We start from the raw sequence: 26,420 nt of genomic DNA on the forward strand, positions 1-26,420 counted from the left end.
TGCTACAACTTTATCTAAGAATGATAAGTTACCTACTGACAGTAATAGCCATACAAACAAAGTAGTTTCTCAATTCATCGTTCTTTAAATGCAGAGTGCGCTAAAAACCGATGATTTTTTTACCATGTCGGTATTTCAGATCGTGAGACACAAAGTCCCATAAGATGCAAAGTCTTTTCATATATCTCGTCTGTGATGTGCAACTGCAGCAATGTATTTAGATACAATAGTATAATAGACAGAAAATGCGAAATAGAGAAACGTGTGAACTTTATGATGTGTAAAATAATTTTATAAAATGATGGAGGATATTAATGATAAGTTTTTCTACGTGTACAGTTCTTCGTTAGACACGAAGATACAAATTAAAATGTAAGATTTCATTGCATGTGTGTGAAATGTAATAAGTGTCAGTATCAGCTGGTATCAGGTTACCATAATAATTGCTTCAGTGTGTCTCACTTATTAGAAACAGATGACTACTACTACTGGCAGTAAATATGAAATAATCCGATTGCGATATTTAATTTATATGTAGAACAGATAATCAAATATTTCATTGCAGATTATCCGATTTCATTGGCTCTTTTAATTAAAATGCCATATAGACACACGTGAATTTTAATGTAATTCCACGATAATTTATACATTCTAATATCATACATTTTGTTTTTCATAGAGGAACCTTAGAAGGTAAAAGACAACGACCAGAATATGACAAATTACTTATTGACCCTATGTTAAAATACTCTGGTCTGTATGGATCCAATGGAGGACGAGGGGATTTGGGAGCTTCCTTACAAGTGTGGGCTGGTGGTAGACCACTCGCCTTACCTGTTCACACAGCATATAAACATTTCACATCACGTTGGAAGTACGTATCATTTTTCTGGAAGTACATTGAAATCATAGCTCTAAAATACATGTACTATATATTTGAATTTCATTGATTTTCTTAGTTGGAATCAATGGGTAACACTTCCTATTTCTTATTCTGATCTACCACGGGATGCTCAATTATGTATAAGTTTATATGATTGTGCTGGACCTGGTAGACAATTGCCAGTTGGTGGTACAACAATATCTTTATTTGGAAAACATGGAGTGTTTCGTCAAGGAATGTTGGATCTTAGAGTGTGGCCTGGAGTAGAAGCAGATGGTAGTATACTATCTAGCACACCAGGGAAAACTAAAGATCATGGAAAGGAACAAATGCAAAGATTAGCAAAACTTGTTAAAAAGCACAGGAATGGTCAAATGAATAAAGTTGACTGGCTAGACAGACTAACATTTAGAGAAATTGAGTTAATTAACGAAAGGGAGAAAAGAGCATCTGAATATTTGTACTTAATGATTGAATTTCCAGAAGTTACTATGGATGGAATACAGGTATAAAAATTTTTAAATTTGAATGCTATAAACTATTATTCTATAGTCTTATTTTTAATATTTTATATATATTTCTAGTATTCTATAGTTTATTATGAAAAAGATGGAGATGAAGTTGTTCAACATAGATCACAACCAGATGTTGTAACTCTGCCTGATTATGAAATTTTACAAGTATGGTTATAAATTTTTATATAAAATATATAAATACATTTGATCTTTATTTATAAGTTTAATTATCGAAATACTATAAAAAATTTTGCAAGTAGAGAAAAAAGGATAAAAATATTAGTTTCCATTATTTAATATACGTATAATTCCTATATTTATTTATTTTATTATTAGGAAAATCTTGTAGAAATAAAACATCACAAATTAGCTCGAAGTTTACGAAGCGGTGGTCATACTCGAGAACTAAAACCAACTTCAAATGTTCGTGATGCTTTAAATATAATAATAAGTTATCCACCAACAACAGCTCTTTCTACAGAAGAACAAGATCTTATTTGGAAATATAGATTTTATTTGTCAAATCAAAAGAAAGCTTTGACGAAATTCGTGAAATGTGTAAATTGGAAAGTTGCTGGAGAAGAACGACAAGCGTTAGAAATGTTAGCATTGTGGGCACCACCTGATCCTGAAGATGCATTAGAATTACTTGGTCCAGCATTTACGCATCCAGCTGTTAGAAGATATGCTATTACTAGACTTAATCAAGCGCCTGATGATGATTTAATGTTGTACTTATTACAATTAGTACAAGCTTTAAAATACGAAGACTTCGAAAATATCAAAAGAGCAAATCAAGCATTAATAAAAGAAAAGGAATCTGAAAAAATTGAAAAGTTAGACCGAGATGTACAAATTAACGATTCTTCATCTGCAGCTGTAACGACGGTAAGTATCTTCATAGTATAAACATTGAATTTTTAATTTATTATGAATAATACACAGGATATACAGTCTAGCGAATCTGAAAGTGCACATTTCTCAAGAAGTCAAGATTCTCTTATGGATTTAGCATCTTTTTTGATTACTCGTGCATGCCAAAATACTACATTGGCTAATTATTTTTATTGGTACCTCTCTATTGAATGTGAGGATCAAAGTGATCCATCCATAAGTGCAAAACAAGATACTCGCGTCAAAGAAATGTATAATACTGTAATGTCAATGTTTTCAATGACACTGGCACAAGGAAATACTGTTTGGCAAAAAAGAAGAGCATTTCTTTTACGTCAAAAAGTATTTATTGATCAATTAGTCGCATTGGTCAAAGCAGTGGCACGAGAAAGTGGAAATCGTAAAAAGAAAACTGATCGACTCAGAATGTTATTGACAGATCCAGACCCAGCGTTTAAGATCAATTTTTCTAATTTTGAACAAATACCTTTTCCTTTGGATCCAGAAATTTGTATCAAAGGAATTATACCCGGAAAGTATGCATAACTTTTTTATATATATTACATAATAATGATATACTTCAGTAATTTAAATCATTTTTTTAGAGCCAGTCTTTTTAAATCAGCTCTTATGCCTTCTAAATTAACATTTTTAACAACGGATAACAGCGAATACATTGCGATTTTTAAAAATGGTGATGATCTTAGACAAGATCAGCTAATTTTACAAACAATTGCACTTATGGACAAGTTATTAAGAAGAGAAAACTTGGATTTAAAACTCACTCCTTATAGGTAAAAGTTCTTAGAACAATTTTTCGATGTATAGTATTATTTAAAATATAAATTGTTTCATTTTCAGGGTACTTGCAACAAGTACTAGACATGGTTTTTTACAATTTATTGAGTCTACAACAGTTGCAGAAGTTTTAGCTAGTGAAGGTTCCATTTTAAGTTTTTTCCGGAAACATCACCCATCTGAAAATGGTCCTTACGGTGTTGTACCTGAAGTTATGGATACTTATGTTCGAAGTTGTGGTAAGAATTATATTAATAAATAATTTATATTTAATAAATTCATATATTGATAAAATCGTGAAATTTTAGCTGGTTACTGTATTATTACGTATGTACTCGGTGTCGGTGATCGACATTTGGATAATTTACTTTTAACAACATCAGGTAATTTCTCTTATAAATTCTTTGATTACATATAGACTGTCGAGATATGTAAAAATAAATTTTTCATGAAATTAAATGATATTGATATTTCAGGCAAACTTTTTCATATAGATTTCGGTTATATTTTGGGTAGAGATCCAAAGCCATTACCTCCACCAATGAAATTAAGCAAAGAAATGGTTGAAGCTATGGGAGGAGTGGGTTCAGAACATTATCATGAATTTCGAAAACAGTGTTATACTGCATTTCTACATTTGCGCAGACATGCTAATTTAATTTTAAATTTGTTTTCGTTAATGGTTGACGCTAGTGTACCAGACATTGCATTGGAACCAGATAAAGCTGTTAAAAAGGTTCAAGATAAACTACGATTGGATTTAAGTGATGAAGAAGCAGTACATTATGTACATAATCTTTTGGACTTATCAATAACGGCTGTAATGGCAGTATTAGTGGAACAATTACACAAATTTGCACAATACTGGCGAAAATGAAACCAAATCAATTAAGATAATGATTATAAAGACTGTGTTCCTTTATAACTATTACAAATATTACTATATTGTATATAAATGGCCATACGTCTATAAATGTAACATAATTTATTGTATTTTGGGATTACTTTAGGTAATAAATCTTTGATAATAATAACAAAGAATAGAACTTTTTATACGTTTGTAAATTGCATACAAAAATTTTTAATAATTAACATGTCATGCGATCACAATAATAAAAAAATTGTTTACTGTATATGTCACATATGTAAAAACTACACGTATAAATTATACATGTCAACGATAATTTTTAACAATTTCCGTAAAATACAGTTTAAAGTACAATAAAAATATTACTTGCTAATTTTTTTATAAAGATATATTAAACAAAAGAGTAAATATATTTTTTTACAGGCAAAAATTTATTGTAATGGGATAATTTTAAATAATAAAACAACAAAAACATTTATTGCATATATAATTTGTTACGTAAATATTCATGTATTTATTTTATCTCTTAGTTACAATCGTGTATGTGGTGCACACTGTAGAAATAAAAAGATAATATTGTTAGTGATGAAAATATCAAATTGTTATCCATATAAGAACGCATTAATGCTATTTTAATCACTGTCATTTTATGTCACTTAAATTTGATTACTTCAATGAAGCAATATATGCCAACTTACGATTGTACCAAAAAATTTTAATAGAAAATGTAATTATATTTTCCCCATTTCACAGTATTATATTCTATTTTTAGGTACAGAAATTTTTATTATACTTCTTTGAGTGGAAAATATATGTACATATATATTTATGTATATATTGATTGAATTCAAAAAGCAATTTAATAATATTAACATTTCAGTCCATCTTTGAAAACTGATCTGGCTAAATTTTTTTTTTCCTTCAAGTCCAATGTAGTTAATAACTTCTTTCCCGTAATAGTAACATAATATATACATGCGTGATCACGATTGAAAACGCCGCGAAAAAAACAATTTTTTTTGATAACATGAGTTATAAAGAATATAATATAACCGTTTTTATATTAGAATATGTTGGAAAATCTGTCTTGTTTGAGATTTGCTCCAGTTTTTAAAAAGAATTATTTATTTCAAACTACACGAGGAAAACGATTAAAATATTTGTATATTATATGTATGTAAAAATCTATTTATTTATAAAATTATTGCAAATATTTTACAGGAATAAAATAATTTTGTTTACAATAAATCGATTATTTCTATCAATATGAATATTTATTTTAAAATTACTCCTCTATAAATATTAATAACTCATATCAAACATGACAGATCTTCTATTAAATTTTTTTATGCTTTACATTTCATCAGCACACGGATTATACATTATAATTGAAATAATAGGCTTTTTTATTTCTCATAAATGTAAACTATTACCTACAAATAAACAATGTATATGTAATAATTCAATCCTTGAGTCTTTCAATTATCTACACTTCTGATTATACATAAAGACTTCTCTATCAGCAGGTAGGTTCATAAGTGGTGAGAAAGAATAGTGAAAAACTTATCTGAAAAATTAAGTCTTTAAACAATAATTCAAGAAACTATTTACTTGAATTTTACAAATATCTTAAGATGTACTGATATTTATTGAAGATATATTGTGCATTTATTTTTTATTCATTCATTAGGACTTGCCATTATGGGGTAGTAGTTTCACCGAATTACTTTTTTGGTTCTTATTTGACTTTGTCTATCTTCCATAAGAATCCGTGATAATGTACAAATATTTTACAATCGTTTTATGTTTGTCCACGTAGTGCGTAATTTCGCTTGCAAAACTAGCAATAATTAACAGTTGTTACTACTACTCCAATGACATTTTACAAAATTTTACAATATACACATTACATGTACATTGTATTCAAAAACGTATAGATAATTTATTATATAATAAAGTATTGTGTTCAGTTAAAAGAAAGGAAAAAGAAGTTATGAACGATTATCTAATTTAATAGATTGAAATTTTTACATTATTTCAATGTATTAAATGAGATGAATATATAAGATAATATTTTTGCAATGAAATCATAGTTTTCTTCTGTAATTACACTGCTCACGTAGCAAATTCTATGTACGGATTATATCCGCAATTACGAATATGTGTATATATATATGTACATATACATACACATATGCACGCACAGCAGCAAACGAGCACCGCGTTTTGTGATAACGTGTATGTATACATATATACATACATGCATACACACACATATATATATATACATACATACACATACATTTAGACATATATATTTATTTATATAGATATAAATTATAGTATAAGAATCTAATTTTAATCTTAAATTTAATCACTTATCGTCTTAATGTTATATTTACATTTGAAAATAGACGAGTTTATCTATCAATGGCTGTAATGTTCATTAGTCTATGAAAACAAGGGTTCTTTCTATAGCACAACGCTATTTTTCATCATAATATATTACCTCTCTGTAGGCCTAGTGGCTGGTACAGAACTTTCTACAAGATCGTGTCTTTCTATTGGTGAATTCTCCAATGTGTAATCAACTGGATATCTTTCCGTATATGTCGGTGTAGCTTCTCCTTGTTGGGATAATTTTAGTTCATCAGACTGTTCTTGATAAAAACTTTGTGATGCCTCAATATTTTGTGAGGAAGACTGCTCTGACTTTTCTATATCATCTGCAGAATAATAACTTTGACTTGCTTCACTTTCTGGTCTGTGATCATAATAACTGGGAGAGACATTATGACTGGAATAGCTTGGCGTGGCTTCTTCTGGATTAAAATAACTTTGACTTGCTTCTTGTGGATTACTACCATAATAGCTGGGAGTAACTTCCTCTTGTGGATCTTCATCCAATCTCGAATTTGTTTCTTGCCCTACAGATTCATAATAACTTGCTGTTACTTCTTGATGATGAGTATAATAACTAGATGGTTCATTTCTATGATCTGTACTTTCTGTAACAAAATTTTGAGATGGAGTTTCCTCTAAGCCAGGCATTGAAATTGGCACTTCATAAGAAGTTGATACATTTTGTTCTTCGTAACTAGAAGTTGGTACAGAATCCACATGTGTTGAAGTAATGTCTGGATTCAAATTATATGAAGATGTAGGTATTTCAGGTACTCCATTGTCATGGATACTTGTATGTTCTGCACTAGATGATGCAATATTCAACTCAGCACAAGGTGGAATTTCACAAGATGATGTACTTATTGCACTTTCCTGATCTGGATCTCTTTCTTGATTCTCAGGCGTTTCTGGAACATAAGACGAACTAGCAGTTTCGTCTTCGTTAAGACCAGAATTATTTGTAGAAACCGAGGATGTGCCAATCCCATCTGTACCAATATCGTTCGATTGAGACGGCATGTTTCCTTCCTGACTAATTTCACCATCTGTTTCTAAATTTTCTGGAATATTTTCTGCTTTACCAACTTCATAACTCTGTGTTGGGAACGTTTGATCATCAATCGCATCATCGATAGTCGATCTTTCGTCTTGACTTTGCATTAGTTCGTTAAAAGATTGGGTAGGTGCATTTGTACTTGCTTCTGCAGATGCTTCATATGATTGAGAAGCTTCGTTTATCTTCGAATGTTCAAATGATTGTGTCGGTGGTTCTGTTGCAACAGCTTCTTCATCTGTTTCCATAGGTTCATATGTTATTGATTGCGAGGGTTCTCTAGAATTTTCAGATTTTGTAGCAGATTGACTAGGTAAATCAGTGGAATCGCTAGTCATTGCTATTCCAAACTGTTCATATGATTGTGATGGTGTTTCATGGCTTGCCTCTGCATTTGTTTCTTCAAAATGTAATTCTAAATTTCTTTGGACCAAATCTGATTCACCTTGAGATGATGGTTCATCTCTTTGAGAATCTTCTGATTCTTTCATTGCACTTGTAGCATAAATCTTTGATTCAATAGTCTCATCTATATCCATACTGTGTTCATCTAAACGATTCAGTGATTCTGCTGGTAAAATTTGTGCTGCTTCTTGAGCAATTTCTACTTCATTAGATGTTGCTGCTTGTTCTTCACATATGGGAGAATGGGGTTTATCATCAGATTGTTCGTTAAAACTCAATTCTTTAAATCTTTTTATATTCTCTGTTTCTTGTGAGCTATTTGTATCGATTTCATTTGAATCTGAAACTTCAAAACTTGCGTGTTCTCTAGGTGAAATTTTTACATTAGACTCAGAGGTAACTAAAGTATTTTCATCCATTATCGACATACTACTTGTCATTGCATCATCTGACTGTTCAACAATTTGTACGTGTACTACATTATCATTATTACTAACTTCTTCATTTTGGCTACCAGTTGCCACATTATTCTCTTTAGTAACTGTTTGTTCCAAGAGTATCTCCTCTGACTTAATAGAAATTTCTTGAGAAGAGTATACTTCCTGTAAAGGTATTGTATTTTGTTCTTCATTTAATAAAGAAGATTCATTTGTTGATACAATAGATTCCTGGGAAGATACCGGAATACTATGAGATACAACCATTTCTGATGTTACAGCAACATCTTCTGATTTTATATTTTCCTTGGAATCAACTGGTTTTGAAACAAGCATTTCAGAAACAGGCACATCTACAAAAGTCTGTTCCGTTGCTATTGATGGTTCTATAGTTGAAGTGAATTGCACATTTTCAACATAGGTATCATCTATTATCGGCATTGAAGGAGTAGTTTGAACTTGTGAATTTTGTAAAACTATATTATTTGGTATTGAAACTGAATATGAAACGTTAGGCATTGAAATAGTATTACTCTGCTCATTTGAAGTTTCTACAGTAATATTATCCTCTAAATTTGGTAATACTAAATATTGAGTACTTGCAGGGATTTCCGTTTGAGTGATTTCAGTAGTATTTGAATTTTCCATGATTTCTCCAATATCTGGCATAGAATTACCAGGAATTTGTATTTGTGCTTCTCCCGCTGAAATGTATGAAATATTAGGACTTGTGATTGTTATCGGTAATTCGAGAGAAGACGGGATGGTTGCCACAGCAGAAGTTGGAGTTGATTCTGATTGTATTGGTAAATTACTAGGTACTTCTAAAGGCGTCATTATGGGTTGATTTAAAGTCAATGAAGTTTCAAGCACAGAGGGAGAAGATATTGGTTCTGTAGGAGGTATAATAGTTGACTGTAAAATAGTTTGATTGATTAAACTTGTTTGAGTCAAACCAGTGGTCATTACATTTCCTGCAAGATTCTCTGTTAAACTAATTTCTTGTTGAAAATCTGTATTTGCCAAAGCAGCAGCTAAAATATCTTGATTTGATGTGTGTATTACTTCTGAAGTAGAAAGACTTTCTGATATAATTGCTTGATTGGATTCTGTAGTATTGGTTTGTATGTTTGGTAATACAGCATTATCAAACTGTAGAACAATATTGTCTATGGTGCCTGCTTCTCCTAATGAACTAGGATCTATGTATAATGTTCTTGTGCCATCTGGATTTTGTGTAGTACCTTCTAATGACATAAGAGTATTATTATCAAGAGGTTGTATTTGTCCTTGTTCATCAATAGTTACTAAAACATAAGTTTGTGTTCCATCACTGCTTTCTGTTGGCAGAGCCATTATTTGTGGTTGTGTTGTTATTTTTGGTTCTTCTATTTTTTCTATCTCACCACTTTTTTCAACATTGAAATTTTCTAATTTAGGCTGATCTTTCTGAATAGGTTCAACAATTACATTTTCTATTTTTGATTTCCTTTCAGATTCAATAGGTTCTAACGGCGGAAGAGATAAAGATGTAGAAGGAGTTGCAGTTACTGAATTCATTGCAATGTTCACCAAATTTTTTTGCTGTTGTGTAATAGACTTATTTGCTACTTGGCTTTTTGCAGTAAGTTTTGTAGTTGTTGTAATATTAGCTGCCTGTTTTTGTTGACTCGTTGTTTTAGATACATTTGACAAAGTAGTTAATGGTACTGTGCCTGTTTGTTTTGACTGCATATTTTGTACAGTCGTAATTATAGGTTCTTGTACTTTTTGAACAACTATTTTTTGTTGTGTTTTTTGTTGTCGACTACCTCGGGGTATAATAACTTTTTGTACAGTTGATGTAGGTGCAGATTTTCCTTTCTGTTGAACTTGTGAACTCATCCCAATTGTCTGTTGACTACCTTGAGATGGAATATTTTGAATAGCGGAACCTTGCTGTACAACTGTCTGTTTAATTACTTTCTTTCCTTGTTGTATAGTTTTCTGTGGCGGAATGGTATTTTGCATTACTACTGTACTGTTGCCACCAGTTTTTACTTGTCCAGATCTTCCTTGTGAAGTACCAGACACTGGAACTTTCTGTGACTTGTGTAACATTGGTAGTTGCACTTTCTGTTGCACTGACTGATATTGTACTTTATTTCCTTTAGATGGACTTTTCGCTGCAATAGCTTTCACTTGCTGTCCTGTTATTGGTGTCAAAACTGTTGCTTTGCTGCTTACTATACCTTGAGTACTCAAAATAGTTTTGCCACTAATAGTTTGAGATATGGGAGTCAAAATAGCTTTAGAAGTACCTAAATTCTGTGAAGATAAAATGGTTGTACCTTTTGTAACCAAAGCTTTTGAACCAATAATAGTTTTTCCACCTAAAGTAGAAGTGCTTATTGGCGTATAGATTCCACCTTTTGTGATAATTCCTTGAGACAATGTTCCTAATAGGGCAGTTTTTCCAATTGCTCCTGAAATAGGAGTTAGAACTCCTTTTGAAGCTATGATACCTTGTGTGTTAATTATCTTATGTCCAGCAGGAAGCTTAGATGTTGTTGCTGAAACACCATCTCCCTTTGGGGCAATAAGTGTTTTTGAATTTATGATACCCTGAGGACTGATGGGACAATATACTTGACCTTTACTTGTCATAATTCTTTGAACTTTGCCACTTAGTGTTTTAGAGATATTTAAAGGCAGCATTTTAGTTTGACCTGATTGTGCTGATGTTAATATAACTACTTTACTGCCTTGGTGAACCACTTGTGCATTTCCAGCACTTTTACCAGGTATAGCAATTTTTTGTTGCATACCTGTTTTTCCTTGAACACCATATCGCAATTGTTGTCCTCCAGAAGTTTGTACCACTACGTACTTTCCTGATGAGCCTTTCTGTGTTAAAAGTGGTGGTACTTTATTTGTTGCTGGTGCATTTTGAAATTTTATACCTTTCACACCACCTGTAAGTGGTGGTACCAGCGTTTTTATACTTGTAATTGTAGGTTTTGCTTTAGTTTTATTTTTCAAAATTGCTGGTGTACCACTCTTTTTCTTTGTAGGTGATACTTCATTTGTATTTTCATTCAATTTAAATTGAGTTTGAGTGGGAGATACTATTTGTGTAGTTGGTGTAAAAGATAATGTTGCTGGAATTGTACTGGATGCAGGTATAATAGAAGATATAACAACAGGCATTTGTTCAATGCTTTCTGGAGTTAGAACATCTTCACTTAAAACAAATGGCATTGAATTTATATCTAGTTCCATGTCTGCTAAGCTCTGTGAACTTTGTTGAATATATCTTTCAGTTGTAGTAGTTGTAGCAGGAGTTTTTGAAGTTTTTACATTTAACTGTTCATTTTGTGCCTCTATCATTGCAGCTGTTTCTGCTTCTTCTGCTTTTAAAACTTGTAACTTTTTAGTCAAAGATAAATGTGGAGATGTAACCTTTGAACCAGTTTTAGTTTTGGTATTTGAAGATTCAATTTTCATCATTTTTGTTTTTGGAGAACCCTTTTGGTCAGACTTTTTTGTACTATCTGTTTCTAGTTTATGTTTTACTCCTTTTTGTGGTAATTTATCTAATAATTTTGACTTTAGAATTTGCATAGGTTCCGTTAATGTTACATTTTCAATTATTCGTGGCATTTCACGTTTTTTTACCGGCACATTAACGTCAGATGATGGAGAAGGTGTAGAAGTAGATGTTCTTGAAGATTCATCTAACTTCTGCACATCTACACTGATAGATTTAGTACTCTCTTCAGTAGGTGATTGTATTAATGATTTAGACATAATATTAAATTCATTTGATGGTGATGATGATGATGTAAGTTGATCAACATTTTGAAAAATAGTCCCATCAACTTTAGTGTCGATTTCAGGATTTTGATCAACTACTACTTCCATACCTTCAAAATTGCTCATAACCGTAACTTGAGAAAGAATAGGAAAATTTTCTGGTGTATTTGAACCTTCAGTTGTCACAGTCTGAGTTATCTCTGAAGACATATTCGTACTTATTTCTTCTTCAGGCTTTTTCTTCATTAACTTTTTACTTTTCTTTCCTTTTCCAATTGTATCAGAGTCATTCAATGTGCCTTTTTTCTTGTCCATATGCAAAGTTTTTAAGAAAGCTTCTTGGAATGTATTTGTTGATTTTTCTTCAGAAAATAATTCTTTATCTCTTTTTAATCTAGTGCACGTGTCCGGTGTAAATTTTCCTTTGTATCTTGTTTGTATAGATGTTTTATTTTGAACTTGTTGCTCACTTAATATATTTGTTAAATCTGTAGATGATTGTTGTTTAACGTTTTCTAATTCAATTTTTTGTTCTTCTTTTTCTGATGTTCCCATTTCTGTATGCTCAATTTTTTGATTTATCGATACAGTTGTGTCTTCAACTTGAATTTTATTTTCTTCTTCTATTTGATTTGAATCTTTTATAATTTCGATATTATTTGTATCTGTTTCAAATTTTTCTGGAACATCTTCTTTCTGTTTTGAAGAATCAATTGTCACTAAATCTGTACTAGTTTCAATTATTTCACTCATATTTAAATTTTTCTTTTTTTCTTCTTCACTATTTAATCCAGAATCTATAGTAAGTTTTTGAGTAGAGACATCAGTATCAAAAAAATCAATTTGTGATAATTCAAATTTCTTTATTTGAGACTTTTTAGGCGGAAGCATGTCTACAGTTTTTGAGGTATCTATTTGTTGATGAGATGATTCTTTCTCTGACAATAGTTCCAGTTGAAGTGAATTAGAAGATTCTAGATCTTTTAAACTTTCTTGTGAAAGATTACTTGGAGTATTTTCAGTGTCATTATCTTTTATTTTCTCATGTTCAAGAATTGTACTTTCAAATTTAACAGTATTATCTTCTGTAACTGAAGAGCTTGTATCTTCAAGAACAGGTGTATCAGATTCTTTTACTGAAACTTTTTCCTCAGTTGATACTTGTAATTTTTTAGGACTCTCAATGGGAGTTTGATTGTCGGCAGATTTCGTATCTAATTCTACAAGCATTTGGTTTTTGGATGTATTCTCAAATAAATCATCTTTCAATTCTATATTTGAAGAATTAACATTATTTTCTGTTGTATCCACTGTACAGGAAATTTCTATTTCTTTTTCTTCTTTGAGATCAATGTCATCATTTATTTTTTTAATAATTTCTATAAATTTCTTATTTCTTTTTGATTTGACTTTTATTTTTTCAGAAGATTTTTCTTCATTTTCAGATTGACTTTCATCAGTCTTATATATCTTTTGATCTATATCTTGTACATATATATCGGATTCTAAATATTTTTTATTTGGTTTTCGTTTTCTTCGACTGTATGAACGTTCACTATCAGATTCTGATGTTCTTCTTTCCATTTCAAATTTTTCAAATACTTTTGAATTGCTTTTGCTATCTCTTATTTTTGGGCTCTCACTACCACTGGGACTTCCACTAGTGCTAGTACGAATAGATCCTGATCTTCTTGATCTACCTCTATGCTTACGAGCTTGCGGAATATTTAACTGATCGCCGTCTGATAAAACATTTGTAGAATTTGAATTAGGCACTTGATCTTGATCTAGCATATCCGCATCTGAATTTTCACTTTGCTCTGGAAATGTTTCAGCCGATTCAGAAACAGTTTCATCTTCTGTTTCTATTGTAAATCGTTCAGACAAAGTTTCTTCAGTTTGCTTTAAATGATCATGTTTTACATTTTCTGTATTTTCACTGATAATCGCATCTTTAATATCTGTTTGTTTATCATCAATATTTTGTACATCCAAATTTTTGTTTTCTGTTAATTTCTTATTGATATTTGACATTGCAGAATTTTCTACATCAATATTTTTTGAGGCATTTATAACATTTCCATTTCCGGCTTCAACTTTTTCAACTTCAAATATTTCTACAATTTCTAATTGTGTTTCACAAGTTTTAGATTTTTGTGTTGTTACTGATTCTTTTTCAGATTTAATATTTTTCTGTGTTTGTTCAAGTTTAGTACTTGTCTCTTTATCATCAATTGTAACTTTATCATTATTTTCACTTTTTTCTAATTTTTGTTCACTTAAAGATGTTTGTGTATCTAATCTTTCATATTCATTTGAACTAGTATTGTTATCTTCACCTTCTGGTTTATTATGTTCAATTTCCTTTTCTTGTTCAGTTTTCAAAGCTTGACTCATTTCAAATTCTTTTATTATTTCTTTTTTCTGATGAAATGCGCGTGATTTTTTCCTTACTGGAGGTATAGATGGTTCCTCTTCGTGGAAATCAAAACACGATAACAATGACTTTTTATCTTCTTTATTTGATGCAACAGATTTACTTTCATTCTCAATATTAAAAGTTTCTTTTTCCATCTGTGATTTGTTAGTAGTTTCATTACTCTCAACATCAGATATTCTAGCATCTTTTGTTAATTCAGATTGTTTATCAAAAAGATTTGATTTCAGATTTTTTGCAGTATTAGTACTATCAGATGAAGAATCTTCTGTTATGTTAATTGCTGTAAGCTTTTCAGTTTCTTTAAGTAATTTTTCAGTTTCTGCAATAATTTCATTGGCTTCTGGTAGTGTACTGTTCTTTTCATTAGGTTCGTCTGACTTTTCAAAATCAAATTGATTTTTTGGCGATGAATTGTTCATGGATGTTAAATCAGTACTCTGATTTAAATTAAGGTCTTCGTCTGACTCATCTTCCCAATCTGCTAATATAGTATCACGAATTTTAGGATCTGAAATCTTTTTCTTTTTAGGAGCTTTCTCATTTTGTTTAATTTGTTTTCTTTTGCCAGAGTCACTATTATTTTTATTTTTATTTGACTGGCCTTTTTCTTTTTTTGCGTATTTTCTTTTTGGAGTGTCCACGTCAGAGTATCTACTTCTATGTTGAGAATAAGTTTTTACTTTAGATTTTGATATTGGTGAATTTCCAGATCTGTGGCTTTTTATGTGACAAATGATAACATTAACTCGTGAAGAAGTAAAATTACATAAATGACAGGGATATTGCGGAGAACCACTATTATTCGGTGTAGATGGTAAGCTGCTAGGTTGTTGACGTATTCGAATTTCATGATCACTTTCTTTCAAAAATCTTGGATGCGTAATTTTTCGTACAACCTCCATACCATCACTTTTTCTACGACTTTCATCACGATCTCGTTTCTTTTTAGGTATTTTCTTGTCCCCAAATAAGGCCGATATATTTGGCTTCTCCTCTGGACAAAACTTATCAAGACTTAATATATCAGGATCTCCTCCTGTTAACTTTTCAGCCATTTCAACATCTCCGGGAAATTTGTCCATGTATCTGGATCCATCTTTGCTTTTACTTCTATACTTGTCTACAAATAAAATTGCATAATTATATAAAATATGCTAGTACATGTGGTACACCTAAATAAGAGATTGTTCAACATGCAAAAATAAATAAAGACCAATTATGTCTGAAAATTTATATTGCATGTATATATATATAACTGTTTTAAATATAAAAACATTACCTAATCCTTTCCTGATAAATTCATCTTTCTGGGTACAGTTGTATTTATAAATCTGTTGGTAATTCTTCACAAATTCACTGAAAAAGTAAACAATACATATGAAAGATTTCAATTTATTTATAAAACGAACATATGGAAATATATCAACTAAAAATAATACTGAATGTGAATAAATTTAATACGTAAGTAATGTCATAAGTTAAAGATATAAGGTTCCTTACTATGTATCCTCTTGAAAAAACTTTACAGCAGCTATTAATGGCTTCTTTTGAAATTCATGCTGAATATCTTCTGGTAAATTGTGAAACCCAGTAACTTGTCCAGGCCACCAGCATCCTCCAAGTTTCACCCAAACAACATCTCCATCCAAATAATCAATTTCTGTTTGCTCACACATTTTACAAAGCTATTTAATATTATTCTTTCACAAAATCGGCATGGATTTTCAACATAAATATCTCGTATATTATATATTTGTGGATGAAGCACAATAAATTGTTCGCATATATAACAATAAGAAAGAATTATTCTATTGATTGAAATCTAACCTTAATATGTAACAACAATAAGTAGTTTTATTTCATTTAAGAAAAAACATGATAAATATGTATGCAAAATCATATAAACAAATACAATATACAATTGCCAAATGATTGGAGGATTCCTTTAAGTTTATGAACACTTTGCGATTATATTATATTTCTTTCATTTTCTCTCATTTTGTAAGTTTTCAAACACGTTTATAGATTGATCAAAAGATCTTTGATTTTTTTTTCTATGTAACATTACACATTAGGCATAAATATGAGAGTAAATAATAGAGTAAATCCCCCGAAAAAAACATTTACTGAGCTTTAATTAGTATGTCCCTTCTCGTAGATCTATAAATTGCACCATAAACATTCGTTCCAAAATCACGTATATTTTTATTAGAGATACATGAGAAAAAGAAAGAAAAAAAAAAAGAACGAACATATAATACGTTAGAAAATCGTCGTTGTTTTCATGTTATATTATCTTGAATAAAGTATAGCAATTATCCGTGGTACGTAAAGTTACAGATATTTCCTTTCCTCGAAACAGTCAGACAATTTACAAGCACTATCCGATTATTTCAAAATACGAAAAATTGTTCAGCCATATGCGCGGGCATAAGTAAAAATGGAATCGGAGGTATTCGCGGGAAACCAGGAGCGAGCGTCGCTCCTCTCGTCGTCCGCCGCTTCGTTGATCTTGATCTCGATGCCGACGTTGTCCGCAGGAGCCACGTCGGGCATTTTAGCCCGCGAATTCCCCGATTGGATGTATTCCACACACAGATACACAGCAGCGCGAAACCTTTACGTGTTCCCCCGACTGTTTGTTAGAACGACGCCGCAATAGAATCTTACAGCTCGGAAATTGGCGAGCGTCCCAAGAAAAGAAATTTCTCTTTTCACCTCACCTCTTATCACTCGGTCACTGTAAACTGGAAGGGTTCGCGAACACCTTGATAACCGACCACGCGATGTTGCTGCGCGCACATACAGCCGCGAAAAGTGCAAGCCAACCCCGAACACAATCGACACATTCAACGCTCTACGTTGTTCGTACGACATACGTACATATTCAGTTTCCCGACGTGCAACGGGGGCTCTGTACGGTGGATGGATGGATGTGTGATGGATACTTCCTTCTCTCTCGTTGTTCGAGATTCTCGATTCAGCAATGCCGCCAACTGTCGCGTCTTTTATTCACCATCTGACTTGTGTATATTTTGTTTTAATAATTTAATTATTTCAGAATTATTGCTATAATTGATAATTCATGAAGTTAGAATATTATTCTTACAGATAAATAAATAAACATTGCTGATGTTAAAAAAACTTTATTTCGTATATAACGAAGAAATTGCACGAAATGAAAGGTTATGAGAATTTAAATGCTACATACCACACATTTCTCGCGGTTAATCATTTTAACATAATTAATAGCTGCGTATTACGCACATAACTACGTTTTGTGTCTAAATTTTTTATATCGATTCAATTTTATACTTTTAGTATTATCTGAAATGCATCTTTTGCTGCAACTGTTATGTGAACTGAATATATTACTATAATAAGATATTTAATATAACCTTCATATACGTTTTTTATATCATTTATATATATTGTATAATTACTTAATGCATGTGAGATTTAAAGAATTTAGATTTAATATGTAATAAAAAGATAGAAAGAAACATTTTAATTGCTGTTATACTGTTACGAGAATACTTATTACAATAACACGATATAAAACAATAATTATAATGCAAAATAAATTCAAATATTAAAACAAATCAATTGATATTTAATTGATATCTAAATTTTCTATAAATAATTTACATATCTTTTACAAACGAAGACTGGAAGTATATGTTACAATACGTAAAGGTATAAAAACATAATATAAAATACCATACTGAAATTACAAAATCGCATATAACATTACGTACATACGAATCGAAGTGATATGATAAATATGTTAATTGCCTAAAAAAATAAATTACAAACCATTCAACTTCAATACTGCTTCTTAATTGATAAAGTCGTTACGCTGCTATACTGTAGTAAACAACAGTAATAAACAACATGAAATATTAATACAAATTAGAAGAAAAAAAAAATAATTATATAAAGCAATTTAAACGTAATATTTCCACAGTTGGTCTGACTGTGTCGCCGGGCGGGTAATTGTAATCTCCATAATATTTTCCGCTAGAGGCGCTGAAGGTCTGTAATAACGTCTATAGCTCATTTCCGGTTTATGTGATAGCTTAACATCGTTCTTCATTTTTCGTTATACATCCGTTTGTATACGATAAGTATAGACACGTAAGTCGTTTGTAATAGGTTATATCATTTTCTACATCATACACGATGTAATAATACAGGAATCAATGAACATTAGAAGTTTTACGACTATAATGATACCGGAAGTTCTGTATTTTTTGTTATCAATACGTATATTCAGAGTTCACAGAAATGGCGACCGCCGTGCCATCGAGATTCGCAGTTCTCAGCATTGATGATGATGATTGTAAGCCGAAGAAAACTCAGAAGAATGTTGCTACCGGTAAGACGAATCAAAAAGCTAAAACCGACAAATCAAAACAGCAGCAGCAACCAAAAAAGGATGACAAGAAAAAACAAAATAAGGTATGATACATGTAATCTTTATTGTTTTTCTCCTGTTTTTGATTAGCCGGTAAACGTTATAGTATTTGTAAACCGTGGCGGGACTTTGTACTTTGAAATGAATTTGAATATTGGTTTTGACGTTCAATGATATACGTATAGTGTAACGAACTTGAATGTGTTTTAAAATATAAAAAACAAATCAGTTTATAATTGATAATATAATTTATACCAGGCCGTCGAACTGGCGGCTCGCGAGCCAACCGTGCCCCAACTGTGCCCCAACTCGTACCCCTTTTTTTCGAGTCATAGGGGAAGAGCCCGCCCCCTCCCCTTATCATATTACTCTGTTGTTTCCTTCTCCTCCGGATTGTGCATAAGCCACATCATTATTCGGTTTTTGTAACCAAAATTAAAAAGACTTTTATATCGATTTTATTAAATAAAATATGATGAAGTAATATAGGAATATGTAATAATAATTAATTCCGATCCAGTCACAAATTACGGAATACTGAATTATGGGTTATAAAAATGAATCACCACTAACACATGAAAAAGATTGAAAGGTATGAAAAGAGGTTGTAGAAAAGCACCTTTTTCCATAAATTGACAAAGTTAAAAGTTAAATCAAATATGTGTAATAGTGACTGGCACATGATGGGAGAATCGATTATAGGGCCTGGAAGAAAACAAGAGGAGGAAGTGGCTCATCAAGCTCTAAATTCGTGAGGCGTGTGGAGGGGAATATAAGTTTGATAGGCCTGATTTGATTCTGTCAATAGCAGAAAATATTGATCATAATAAAACATAGAAATTTATATAATAAATCTTTTGTTTTCTTTATGTATTTTTTTTTTTTGTTGCAGGGAAAAAAGAAAAAGACTAGTAGTAATGAAAATCAACAATGGGAACAATGGAAACAAAAAGACACAATGGTAATGTATAAATTATTTATAATATATTTTATTTGTTTGTTATTAGCTCAATGAAATTTTTTAAGAATGAGTTTTTATCTGGACATTGATACAATGACAACCAACGAATTGTGTGTAATAAGGACAGGCACAGGCTTCACTAATATGTGTGAAAATTATAGTTTAGCTTTAGATACAAATTGTTAAAGCTAAGATTTTGTTTCAGTAGAGACATATTTATAACTGTTGTGTGTTATCACGTCCAATTGTGATTTCCTTAAGGCTGTCGAGGAAACGTTTGAACAAGAATTACATCAAGCCATCTTGCTGTCAAAGTTGGCTTATGAAGAGCAGCTAGTAAGTGCAGCCAAGTCAGAAAAAGAGCCTGAGTCAAATAAGAAATCAGGGAAAAAATCAAAAAAGGCTACTATGTCATTGGAGCAATTCAACAATATGGGATCAGATACTACTACAACAACAACAACAACTACTACTACTACTGCTACTACTACTACTGCTACTACTACTACTCAAAATACAGTATCACTACCAGAAAATAGTGATACTAAATCAAAAGGTAATGTAACTTCGCATTTTAAATCTTAAATAGATATAAGATTATTTATTTATTTACAGAATTAGATACAGAATTTTTTGAAAGAGTTGAGAAGGAAACAAAAGAAGAAATTACAAAGGAAAAAGAAAAAGACATGTTGAAAGCAAGATTAAATAAAATCGATGATGATATTACATCTGCTCAGTTAAGGGTAGAAGTGGAGAAACGCGATGAGATTATTAATAAATTAAAAAATCAAGTAGAAAATTTAAAAGAAGAATTAACACAAGTTAAAGAAAGAAATAAAAAGCTTTATCAAATACTATCTCATGGAGAAAGTAGGTTAATCATTCTTTATTGATTATAATTCGGTGTTATTGCAAATGTGGTTAATTATCTCTATTTTTTTTCTTTCTTATCAGTGAAAGATAAGGCGTCAGTTTTAGCCGAAGTAGCAAAGTTGCAAGAAATAAGAGATGAGTTGACATCCGAAGTAGCATCTTTACATGCACAATTAGAACAAGAGAGGTCCAAAACACGTACTTCTAGTACAGATACTAAACCATCTAAACAAACTGTAAGGTTTATTTTAGAATAACATTATATTTAATGTAATTAATTACATACAAGTGTACTCTCTCAATAAACAAAATATGTTTATTTTTTAGAATAAGAAGAGGCCCGCTAGTGAAAATGCCTAAACTACAGAGTATTTTTGTTGAATATAAAATACTAAACCATTGTGATCTATAAAGCTTATTTTACTGCTAATGATTAACCAGCTAACAGTCTCAAGACTGATACGTAATCATTAAAACCTAAGATCTCATGAAAATGTATCACGTATTTGACTTTAAAGCACATAAAGCAATCTTTTAAGTAAATATTTTTCGAATATATAGAAGTTCGCTCGACGAAAATGTGGTCATATTTTTCTAAACTGCATACATTCGTTTATAATTCAAGTTTCATTTTTTTCGTAGTACGAAAACATTTTCCTTATACAGATTTTCTTATATACATAGTAAGTAAACATAATTTTGCAGTCAAGTTTAAACGGGAAACCAGTATAACACTATTTCCAATATTCAAACTTGACAACATAAACAAATATTATCTTCCAAATTTTGTGCGAACGTAATATCACTGATATTATCTGAAATATTTTGTAATAAATATGTATATTCTACAGCATTCTTGTTGATGTTAATAATTTCCTTAATATTTTGTTAAAACTATCAGTGGAATTAAGATATTTTCATATTGTACATTTTAGAACTGATATTTATTTAACTGATATTTTATTCAGTGGACAAAAGATTTAGAAAGAATAATCGAATCTTTTCTTCTATGAGACTGAAATAGCAGAATTATACATAAAAGAAAAATTTCAGGTCCTAAATGTAAGCCATATTTATATACAAACTATCATAAATGTATCGAAATAAATAATGAAAATATATTTTTTTCACAAAATTAATTCGACATTTAAAATTTATTTAATAGACTAATGAATATTTATTTTTTAACATGATAATTCACACGTATTTTAATTTACACTAATGTCATTATGTATAATACATTAGATCTTATTGAAAATAATTTTTTAGCGTGTTAATAGATTCAAATTTCCAAATTTACAAGACCATTTTTTTCAAATGAATTCACATGAATTTTTATAATGAAGTATATTAATAGAGGATGATGTATATTTATTCTTTTCTTATTAAGAAGAAAAATACTATATATCTTTATATGCCACGATATTTTCTTCATGTGCCCCTTACAATCTTCGATTAGCGACATTTCCATGTACCAGTCTATGTTTTTTCCGCCATTTCCACCAGTGACATAGCCATTCTCACAATGCTAAGCTTTATCCGGATTATATGTACGGGTGCATTTTTATGGAAATTTTTTGTTCACTTTTTCTGCCTGGAGTTATTCCAGGCAAAATTTTTTTCGACTCGCTCTCTCACTGGCTTCAACATTCAGTTCGATATGTTACACCTCACGTTCCAATTCTTTTTTCCGGCTTTGCTCCATTCGTTTCCGAGTTCACGTAAAAAAAAAGAAGTCGGAAAGAAAAAAATGGAAAAGGATTTGCATGTACCATGATAAATTTAAATACGCATTATGCTTTTGATTTAAAAAAGCCATCAGCTTTGTTTAATCATAAGCGGATAAACAAATGAATTTTTTTCTTTTTTTTAATATGTAAAACATAAACGAAAATGAAATATTAATCATGTTTAAGCGAAGTGAAATTGAAAGCACAGGGAACAGTTACAAATAATATAATCAATCGAAAGCGTAAAAATATCTGCTTAAATGAGAAAATTATATTTTTATCTATTGAAATCCATTGAAATGTTCTTCAAAGTAAGTTAATCTGTGTATAGAAGTTGTATACATTGTCAAATGAAGTTTTGAAAAGCGGAATATAATATTTACGACCAGGTATAATCAATGGTTCGTTTAATTTTTAGAGGAAACCGAGTTGGAGGTACGACCCGAGCGTCTATTCAGCTTTTGACTGGAATCTTGACCAATAAAAGGGGCATTAGCGCTAAGTGGACGCCTCGCCTACTCGGTCATAGTCCTGTTTGCTACAAGAGTAGAGGGTGGAAAGTATAAGGGGTACAGTTAGTGAGAGATACAACTGGAATCTAAGTAAAAGTTACATTACATCGTTTATTAATTCATGTAACAATGCAACTATTTTTATCCAGAATGATTCTATTATGGTAGAAATAAAAATAAAAGGGGAAAACACTAATGAAAAATAGGCATTGCATACTAAAATAAAATTATTAATTGTACGTAGGAAAATCAGCCCGACGTAACAACAATATTGCACTGCCTGTTTCTTTAAAATAAAGGAGAACCTTGGATGATTATTTTCATATTTTATATAAATTTGAAATAAACGAAAATAAAGTTTCATTTAATTTCCTCATCGTCTAAACCATCTGTATTATCAAACAGATAGAATTAATAATTAGCCTGGCAAATATTATTTCGCGATCGATTCGATCAAGTCTAATTTATATATCGTGATTTAGATATCGATGTCGTGAAAAAAAAATTTGTTCCCCGATGAGTAAAAGTTGATGGTTTCGAAGCTGTCGCTGCCGAGAGAAAGGGACGCGCAGAGAAAGAGAGAGCGTAGCAGAGGGTGGGTTTTAGGACGTGGGATGGTAAAGGGGGTGACAGTGGGGATTCATTATCTGACAGTCTATTGTCATTCCTGCGGACTGAGATTTTGCTCGGGCCAAGAGCAGCATCTCTGGTGTACGTCTGTGTACATATTATACGTGTATGCGTGTAGTGATACACGATATCTGCCATCAGAAACGCGTTTGAAAAGTCAGACATCTCTTACAGTCTCTTTTTCGCCTCGTATCATTAGATACGTTCCGGTCAAAGATCTTTCACTGAACCAATAAAGTTCTTAATTTCCACCGACGTGAATATTGGTTTGCGTATTTCTTATTTTCGCACATTATGCAATGAACGTTTATCTTTAACATTTCTTATTAAAAAACTTGGAACTTTGCGGGAAACATTAATAAAGAGAGTCGCGAAGAAACGGAAAATATTGCCGCGTGACCTACCCCTGTTGATTAGCATTTGAAAGTTAAAAATATTAAAATTATTCCAAAGTTAATACCATCTTTGCACAAATTCATCTGGTAGAAATAAGACGCGCGATCGAATATACAAACGAGCAGAGCACTTTACGCTTTTTCTCCGGAAAGCAGAAGCAACAAAATGATGTCCTAAATCAATGACGATGAACATTTGGGTAACATATTGAATATTTCGAGGGTAACGACATTCTACTAGAATAAAATTATTATAGACATATATGTTACAGTATTAATTGTGGCTCGCCGGAAGCTGTATACCATGCATATTATATGTATACACAGAGGGAATTTGTGACGGTACAGCTGCAAAAGGAATTTTCATATTCAGATAGGAGACAGCGGCCTACATTCTTTGTTTTATTTCAACAAAAGTAAATACGCGGCGCGCGAAAAAGACGAACGGAAAATTAATCCAAACATTAGGCAGGAAAATTAAGGGGTACGTTGCGAACAACGGTTGGCACTCGTTATTACGATCTTATTCATCGCGTGTATTCCACGGTGTCATTAACGCTCCCACGGATGTACTGTCGTTCGCGATATGAAGTGTCGTCGCCTATGTCGGGCCGCGAGAGAAAATTAAGACTAACGAGGAAAGCGTTTCTGTATCGTGAAACGGGAGGTCCTCCTTCCTTCCAGGCGAAAAAGAAGTTCCACGGAGACGATCTCGTCTTTCCACGCTGGATAATGAGATCCCAGCGACGCCAGCTCGATCGCGCCCTATCATTTTTCACCACTGATCCAGGAAAATATCTATCTCTCGGCGATATCGCAATCCTCCGTTTATCTTCTGTGTTCTCCCCGTTCCCCCCTTTTTTTTTCGCTGAAATACACAGAGTCAACAATTTCTTATCGGTTTGTTTGTTTATCGATGTTTGATTCGCTCTGATAAGCACGATCGGAAATTTTTTTTAATTGTCACGCGCCGTGGTTAGCTTTGTTTCGACTAAATATTCTTCATTTCTGTCCGTCTGAAGTGATATCGAATATTTTTTTAAAATTTGGAGATTGGAAGGACTTGAGTATGTCCTGATAAATTAACAAACGCGCTCGTAGCTCTAATAGATTTTGATATTCGTTGAAATTTAAATTTATTTATTAGTATGTCATTAGAACTTAGATCAGATTTACACATTAAGTTTTCAATATCGTATAATAATTTTGGGATATTAATGTTTCAATATCAAATTCAATTTTAATAAATTGTTGGATCTTAGATTGTCAAAATCGCTGGGAATTGTCATCATCTTTCTGACGTCCCAAAGTTCGGCTCGAAAATCCTCCTTCATTGTACATTCATCCTAAAAAAAAAAAAAAAAGAAAAACAAAGGAGAAGAAAGAAAATTTGGTACACTTAGCCAAACCAATCATCGTATCGTCGAAACCGAGACTTTCCCCTAACTAAAACAGATTTCCGCCTCGTCCCGTCGTGATCATAACCGATTCAGATGAAAGAAAAATCATCGACACGAATCGCACCCTTCTCGACACCTTCTCGATCTCGACTCTCTCCCCTGGCGGCCTCCTCGGTGCGAGCGGTCGGCCGCGGACCTCAAATATTTTCACATGGCGGCTTAGCGCGAAAGCATGTCACTCATACGCGAAACGATTAAAGTTTTAGAAGTATCGATTTCGTTGGCGTTACCGTTGACAGACAGAGGGATCGTCAAAGAGCATAATAATTACTGCGCCCGCAGAGAAGAGGCTCAACCCTTTGTTCTATAGTCACTTTGCGAAAGGGGCTGGTGCGCCAGGAGCGCGGGGACGCTTCGGGTGTGGGACGGGGCTAAGGGGGCTCGGGGCGGTGGTTGAAGAGCATCCGTTTCAGTCGCGCCATTATGTAATTGATCTGGGCTTTCCGTACGCGATGATCGTGTAATGCGTTCCACGTACTCGACGCGCGCGATTCCGCATGGATCTCTCCTCTCTCCTCCTTTTTTCCCTTTTCCACCGCTCGTTTTTTTCCCCCTGCCTGCCTCTCGCTCTTCTTTTTTCCTTTTTCTTTCTTTCTTCCTTCTTCCATTGCTATCCGAAAGCCCCCGGAGGCAGAGGAACGTTACGCCACGCGGATAGATTAAAAGGAACGCACGCTGGCAAAGGTGAGAGAGCCGGTGGACGGTCAAAGTCGATACTCGTTTTCGTATCAATGGCGCTTTCCGACTGGATCGTTGCGCCCGCTCCCTCGAACCGTCGATAATTTTCCCTAAAGAGAGGGATTTTTCGTTTCCGGCTCAGCCCACGCGCTCTCTCAGCCAAGATCGGAATGATTCGAGAAATGACTCGAGGTCGAGGTGATGGTGAATGTTGATCGCGAAGGTCCTTTACCTAGTCGGCGTTAATGCGATTATCGTGAATAGATTGT

General features: G+C 32.2%; 3 protein-coding genes across 4 annotated transcripts; 2 read left to right on the plus strand and 1 right to left on the minus strand.

The window, feature by feature from the left end:
- The first annotated feature begins 129 nt into the window (after positions 1–129).
- Positions 130–4,128, plus strand: LOC122527475 (phosphatidylinositol 3-kinase catalytic subunit type 3). Of its 2 annotated transcripts, none has more exons than XM_043651699.1 (10): positions 130–372; positions 680–874; positions 960–1,389; positions 1,468–1,563; positions 1,735–2,286; positions 2,353–2,828; positions 2,898–3,086; positions 3,154–3,329; positions 3,399–3,473; positions 3,567–4,128. In XM_043651699.1, exons 1-10 carry the CDS (start codon positions 299–301, stop codon positions 3,965–3,967), a joined length of 2,664 nt encoding a protein of 887 aa, XP_043507634.1. In that variant the 5' UTR covers positions 130–298; the 3' UTR covers positions 3,968–4,128. The 2 variants fall into 2 exon arrangements, with proteins under 2 accessions (XP_043507634.1, XP_043507633.1); XM_043651698.1 differs by lacking the exon at positions 130–372 and adding an exon at positions 379–494 and having other exon boundaries at positions 2,344–2,828.
- Positions 4,129–4,443: 315 nt separating this feature from the next.
- Positions 4,444–17,471, minus strand: LOC122527474 (mucin-17-like). The gene is made up of 3 exons (XM_043651697.1): positions 15,993–17,471; positions 15,772–15,848; positions 4,444–15,612 (listed from the first exon to the last, which is right to left on the minus strand). Exons 1-3 carry the CDS (start codon positions 16,166–16,168, stop codon positions 6,464–6,466), a joined length of 9,402 nt encoding a protein of 3,133 aa, XP_043507632.1. The 5' UTR covers positions 16,169–17,471; the 3' UTR covers positions 4,444–6,463.
- A 1,009-nt stretch (positions 17,472–18,480) lies between these two features.
- On the plus strand, positions 18,481–21,599 carry LOC122527476 (G kinase-anchoring protein 1-like). The gene is made up of 7 exons (XM_043651700.1): positions 18,481–18,629; positions 18,769–18,953; positions 19,802–19,870; positions 20,132–20,426; positions 20,486–20,743; positions 20,828–20,982; positions 21,074–21,599. The coding sequence occupies exons 2-7, from the start codon at positions 18,780–18,782 to the stop codon at positions 21,104–21,106; spliced, it is 984 nt and encodes a 327-aa protein (XP_043507635.1). The 5' UTR covers positions 18,481–18,629; positions 18,769–18,779; the 3' UTR covers positions 21,107–21,599.
- The last annotated feature ends 4,821 nt before the right edge of the window (positions 21,600–26,420 follow it).

This window comes from Frieseomelitta varia, unplaced genomic scaffold, assembly GCF_011392965.1.
Source record: "Frieseomelitta varia isolate USP_RPSP 00005682 unplaced genomic scaffold, Fvar_1.2 scaffold_220, whole genome shotgun sequence".
NCBI lineage: Eukaryota > Metazoa > Arthropoda > Insecta > Hymenoptera > Apidae > Frieseomelitta > Frieseomelitta varia.